Raw genomic sequence first — 6279 nt, 5'->3', positions numbered from 1 at the left:
CCTTTTACCTTTACTGCAGAGAAAGCAATCAGGCTGAACGAGAATCTGGATGAGATTCAGCAAAGGGCTTCCTTGAGACTAGAGACTAACTGCATCACATATCTTATTTGAAACACAAGATGTGACAGGAGCAGAACAGCTGGCCTTAGCCAACCAACAAAAAAAAAGTCAGCTGGCTGCCTCCACACATTATTAACTTGAAAAATAATTTCATAATACCAACATCAGGCTGTATATGTTTATTCATCGTCAGTAATTTTTGTACACAAGGCAAATATTAATAGCTGAAAGGCAACACTTTCGGAGTGTATGTACAGAGCAATGTACAAGCAAGTGTAAGAGGTTTTAAGCTATTAATCAAATTTTACCGTTTTATAAAAAGGAAGCAATGCTTTTTCTTCTAAGACTTCCCTTAGAAATAATTTATTGCCAATCTTAAACTAAAGAAAGGAGAAAAAAAATTTACAATAAAAAGTAGTCCCTGGAAAGTTTATAAAAAGTTAAACATATAAAATTGTAAGCCACAAACATTTATACAAAGCTAATACAAATCTTGGTTTTGTTAAAGATCTATGAGGTTGTTACAAAATATATTTTTACATAAAGGCTTCACGTAAGGTAAGCTCTCACTGCTACTGAAAGCGCAGGAAAGCAGTTTTAAATAGTCTGCAATTCAACTTATTTTCAAGTACAATGCAAAGAAATTGCAAAATGGCACTGTATTGCAATGCTGTGTAATTAAACACACAAACAAAACAACTATGTTAATGGTACCATCAAATAGACAAGACCTGTAAAGTTAACTTGTGAACAATTCAGTAATGGCATAAAACTTCCATCATTTTGAAACAGGAAATGTTATTGTTGGAAAATGAACCTCCTGCAACTGTCTTGAAAGAGAAATAACCAGAGAAGTCTTCCAATGGCAATGGACGTGTTAAAGGCGCACAGTTCTCAGTCTTTAAGCAGTGAGCTGCTCCCAAACATGGTGAGCAGACGCAGTTTGGCCAGGCTATCTGGGACTGATCATAAATACTATTACTAGCCAAGTGTCGTGAAGCTTGAAACGCCCAGCCATCTGAGCAGTTTGCTAGAATAATTCTTATGGGCAAAATTTAAAGCTACTTACTAGACAATTGAGTCCAATATACAGCCTTTGAGATCAATGAACCCACCTGACTTTTTTTTTTTTTTTAAGAGCAGATATTCTAGAAGAAAGCTTAAGTTTTACACAAACTGATGGCTTACGCTCCCACTTACAGTATATAACAAAAAATTAAAAATTTTAAAGCCCTGATGAACAGCCACCGTTTTCAGGTATCAATCAACTCAGTTTAACACACTGCAGCAAGGGAACAGTCACTAAAACACCAATTTCACCTTCAAGTACAGGAAGGCTGTACAAGACAGTGGTATATCTCCATGCGGTCAGTGATCAGTGATCTTTTTAACAGAGTTTACTCGATCAAAGAGAACTAAGAAAGATTTGGGAAACTTGATTTTCTACCTGCTTTCCCACCTTCACTAGAAGCACATCCTGACCTTGTACCACAGACTGGTTTACATGAACAAGCTTCACTCTTACTAACCAACTGTGACTCATTTGTTTGCTTCGGGATAAAAATCAGTCTCTTCAAAACATCAATCCTGCAGCTCTTGTACAAAAATTATATCCTGCTATGAAGAAATAATATTTAGAAACAAACCTAAAAAGAAATACAACAGTACATGCTGTGCTCCTTTTCAGGTAGCAAATGAAGGGTAAGTTTGAAGATGGAAAAGCCAAACGTTGATTCAGTTTGTTTAGCCAGTATGTTAACATAGGAACCATGTTAACAGTTACATCAAGGTTAGCTGTCTCACCCCCTCTAAAGAAGCGGGAGTGGGAAATCAAAAGCGAGTGATCTGACTCAGTCATTTCATTAAAATAATTCATTTCTGCCTGAGATTCATATAGTGCTTATCTACCAGGGCCTACTTTTGTCAGAAGTGGCCCAACACCACAGGGTCCACCCTGCTATCTTAGAGGCCCTAATGCTCACAGGGAAAGTGATCTGAAAAGATTAAAAAAAAAAAAAGTTTTTTTGTACTCGTTCAGGGGAAAAGCCTGCTCAATACTTTTCCCACTTTAGCTAACGTCAGAAGTGCCCAGCACCTTGGTGATGCTGACTGTATCTTTAGACTGACATCAGTTTTGAGGATCTTGCGTAAATTGACAGGTCCCTTGACATAAAGTTTATCAGCATTTTACATAAATTTTTTTAGACAAATTCCTGGTAATCTTTGTATCATTCATTATCCAGTCTTTAGTCTTCTCTGCAATCATCTAGTCTGACATCCTGCAAAACACATATTACAGACCTCTCCAAATTAATTATTTTAATAGTTAATTAATTATTTTAATATTTTTTAAACTTATCAGAGATAAGTCTCTTTTAAAAAAAGGAACTTGTTCACACAACTGTCAGCAAAGGAAAAAGCCAAACCTACTAATCCTTTTGTTGACTAACATGGGCACGGGTTTGTTCAGTTTCTGCTTTCCAACACTGGACTTTGAGGCTACTAGACAGAGGTTTGTTATCTGTTCACCTATCATTTACAGCTCAACCAAATCAACCTGTCATCCCTCTCCAAAGAGGGAAATTGAGAACCTCTGAACTTCCATTACAGGCACGTTGTCCAACCCTTTAAATAGCCTCACTAGCCTTCACACATCTAGTTCATCATCCTTCTTGCATTGCTCACATATGACCTGAACACATCAAACCAGAAGTAATCATATCTATGTCCAGTAAGGAGGCAAAATATACATTAGATATCCCTATCTAAAGGTTATGTTAATCCTCCTGACATCAGTGCTGCACCCAGACTTTATGTTTATGTTAAGGTTATGCACTGTGACTTCTCCCAAGCTCTTTTCAGAATTCCTTCCTCTCAAAATAGTGCCTTATCGCAGAAATCGCAGACTAATCTAGGACTATTCATTGGTTGATATAAAAAAATAAAGGTCTTTCAAAGCACCTAACTAAATAAAAATACACTATTCCCCTTCTACTGACAGGGGAACGAGGTACAGAGAAGTTAATACAACTCAGAATCACAGTAAGTAAAAGGCTAAGTTCAGAAGACAGGCAGCTTTCCTATGTTCTAACAGGGACACTGCTTCAAGCAGCGAGAACAGTATGTCACCCTGCTTGCCACACGTGCAGTATGGTAATAAAAATCATTTAAGAGAGTATTGGGCAGCATCACGATCCACAGGAATGGGCTGGTTCCCCAGGGCAAAGTGGCAAGCCGAACGGCCTACGTGACACTACAGTCTGGGGGAAACTTGATAGCGGCACTACTTTTTAAAACACACGCTTACTCCTGTTTTGTAGCATGCTGTGTGGCATATGAGGATTTCTGAGCACAAAGGATATTTTACTGTTTATTTTAAATCACATAGCAACAGCTAACACCCAACACCCCACCCCACCAAAAAAACATCCCCCAAACTGCAATGGAACTTTTGGTAAAATATTCTTAGTCACAAGCAGCACTCTGGAGTATGCTGTGCAACAGATCTGGCTCAAGTACACTTAGGATTGCTAGACCCAACCGGAAAGTCTCAAAGAACCTCATCAGCTGAAGCATGTTCTGCTGTGACATGTTCTTTTTTCAGAAGAAAACATTCATCTTCACGGTGTCAGCTACACAAGGCCTCTGCTGGGAACACATATGCTCACGTAAGGCCACTGAAAATACCATAGGAGGACAGAACACAAGGAGGCACTTAGGTTTGCAAGTACTTCTATCCATAACCAAACACTTACTGATTAAGATGAGGCACACTGTGAGAAGTCATGAAGAAAGTAAAAATAAACCAGTGCTATATTAAAGCGCTTCAAGAACAGGTAAGGTACCTACACGTAACATCTGGTTAGTGAAGATAAGAAATACAAGTTCAGCTTGCTCCCCCTTCCCACATCCAAATTTCAAGAGGACCGTATCATAGTGCTCTGTGCTTTGCCATGGCTCCAAGTCGGACGCACAATGCGATAGTGAAACCGTGTACTGTGCCACTCACTAACTCCTCGCCGCTAGGCTTCTGCCCGCGTTAGTACTTCCTGCCAGGTACGTCTGAAACTCCCAATCCAAGGATTTTTAAAGCATCTCCTAGTCAAGCCCCACCGAAGAGTTACACTTAAAGAGGAAGTATGTTACACCCAGGAGTCCTAGCTTCAAACTGATGATTCCAGCAAGTGATTTATGGGATTTCTAACCAACAATAGACCTGAGAAATCGTAAGTCAGCTATGGTATCACAGTCTTCATAACAAAGTCGGATGTGAAAGGTTTCCCCCCCCCTCCTTCCATTACTGCCACAGTCTTAACAATTGCAACAATTTCACTGAAGTCTGGACTTTGCATTCTGAAGGTGGAATGAATTTTCTAGGATAATACTTCTGTTCGTAAAATGTCAAATTTATCACTTTACAGGTAACTTAGACGTAGGTCTGCTATAAAGTTACAACTTGAGACAACTTGAAGCTACACTGGAAGAGATTAAGTCTGAATTTCTGCAGAAATTGGCAATAATGTGTTCAGCAGCAGCTTTTAGCCACGTATCAAGAAGTCTGACAGGATCTGGATTTCTCTACTCCTGCTGTAAACTTCTAGTTTAAAAAAACCAACCAAAACAACACACAAAAGTTACTCAAATAAAAATGTCTTTTTGCACATCACTGTAACATAAGCTGCTTGAGGTTGTCGTGAAGGATGGTATCCTTAACATCACGGAAAACTAGTCGGATGTTTTCTGTGTTAATAGCAGTGGTGAAGTGGTGGTAGAGGGGCTTCTGCTGCTGGTCCCGACGTTTAGTACGAAAACAATCCACCAGGAATTTTTGGACATCTGTTAAGCAGTGGGGATTCCCTTCAAACTCTGGAAAATAGTCTTTGATGCTCACTTTTTGTACTTTTTCCTCAAGCAAGTCCGTCTTATTTAAGAAGAGAATGATTGAGACGTTGCTGAAAACCCGGTTATTGACTATTGTTTCAAAAATGTTCAGGGATTCTGTAAGGCGATTTGTTTGCCGATCCTCCATGAGCACTTGGTCAAATTCACTCGAGGAAACAAGGAAGAGTATTGACGTGACACTGTCGAAGCACTCGAACCACCGTTTCCGTTCTGACCTTTGGCCACCTACATCAACCATTTTGAAAGGAACATTTTTTATTTCAAAGTCGTACTCATGAATCCCTTTTGTGGGTTTTCGTGCCAGCAGTATATCTTGCTGTGAGGGCAGATAATCCTAAAAAAAATAAAATAAAGGAGAGAGTTTGCTGATTAGGATATAAGTCATGGTGATCACAGCTGACCTGCAATTGAGAGAAAAGCTTGCAGAGGAACTGCAAGAGGTTCTGAATAAACATACACATGTATGCATATTTATATGCTGACACTGAAGGATTTCTGAAAGATCCAGAGTCCAAAGCAGGAAACACACCCAATATTAAATCAAAACATGTATCCCCAAGAACTGAAGCTTTCCATTTGCCACATGGCAAGGATCCACAAACAATCTGAGAGGTGTACCATCAATTCCTCATGCCAGTTTCTGTCACTCTGGATTACTTTATGCTTCATTCACCCTCTTCCCACAAAGCTGGGCAACACGCTGGCTGCCAACATTGCAGTGCAGTAAATGGGGTCTAAAACAGGTTTCTCAAATCAGTAACCATGGCAGTATCCCATTCTAACTGTGGGTACTCCTTCCTCCCATGGTCTGGTGCATACTGCACAACTGCTTCGACAAAGAAGAGCTGCTCCACAAAGTAATTTTTAAGGCAATGAATCATGCCAGAAATGCAGAACCTAAGCAGCTTGCTGTGTTCGTGCCATGGATCTTCAGCATCCAGCTTTATCAGTCCAAAAAGTGACTTCTATTAGCTGTGTGCCACACCTGTGAGCTCACAGCCAGATTTTGTCCAAAACACACTGTACAATTAGTAGAATAGGAGAAGAAACAGGCAGCTGAGGACAGCAGCCTCTTCCCAGCAGTTCAGTCTAGGAGGACCCTCAAGACAGCTGTATCCCTAAGTTCTCCAGCCCACCTTCCCCCTAGTATTAAATAGGCAGAATAAGTGGGGTTTTACTATTTTTTTGACTGTTAAATGAACAGTCATCAACAGACGCAGATGCTAACAAGAATAATAATTTTTATTAGCCAGCTTTCGACAGCATGAAATCCAAGACTCATGTTGGGGATTTCTTCATTCTTAAAATTACACTTTT

General features: G+C 39.7%; 1 protein-coding gene across 1 annotated transcript in view; it reads right to left on the bottom strand.

Annotated features, from left to right (window-relative positions):
• Positions 1-224: 224 nt before the first annotated feature.
• The window catches only part of GNA13 (G protein subunit alpha 13), a 29387-nt gene continuing 23332 nt past the window's right edge, over positions 225-6279 (bottom strand). Inside the window, exon 4 of the mRNA XM_080402417.1 lies at positions 225-5296. Coding sequence (XP_080258543.1) covers positions 4724-5296 — 573 coding nt within the window. The 3' untranslated portion in view covers positions 225-4723. The remainder of the gene's footprint in view (positions 5297-6279) is intronic.

This window comes from Falco punctatus, assembly GCF_963210335.1.
Source record: "Falco punctatus genome assembly, chromosome: 1".
NCBI lineage: Eukaryota > Metazoa > Chordata > Aves > Falconiformes > Falconidae > Falco > Falco punctatus.
Note: the sequence above shows the minus strand (reverse complement) of the source record. Positions and strands in the feature narration are given on the sequence as shown.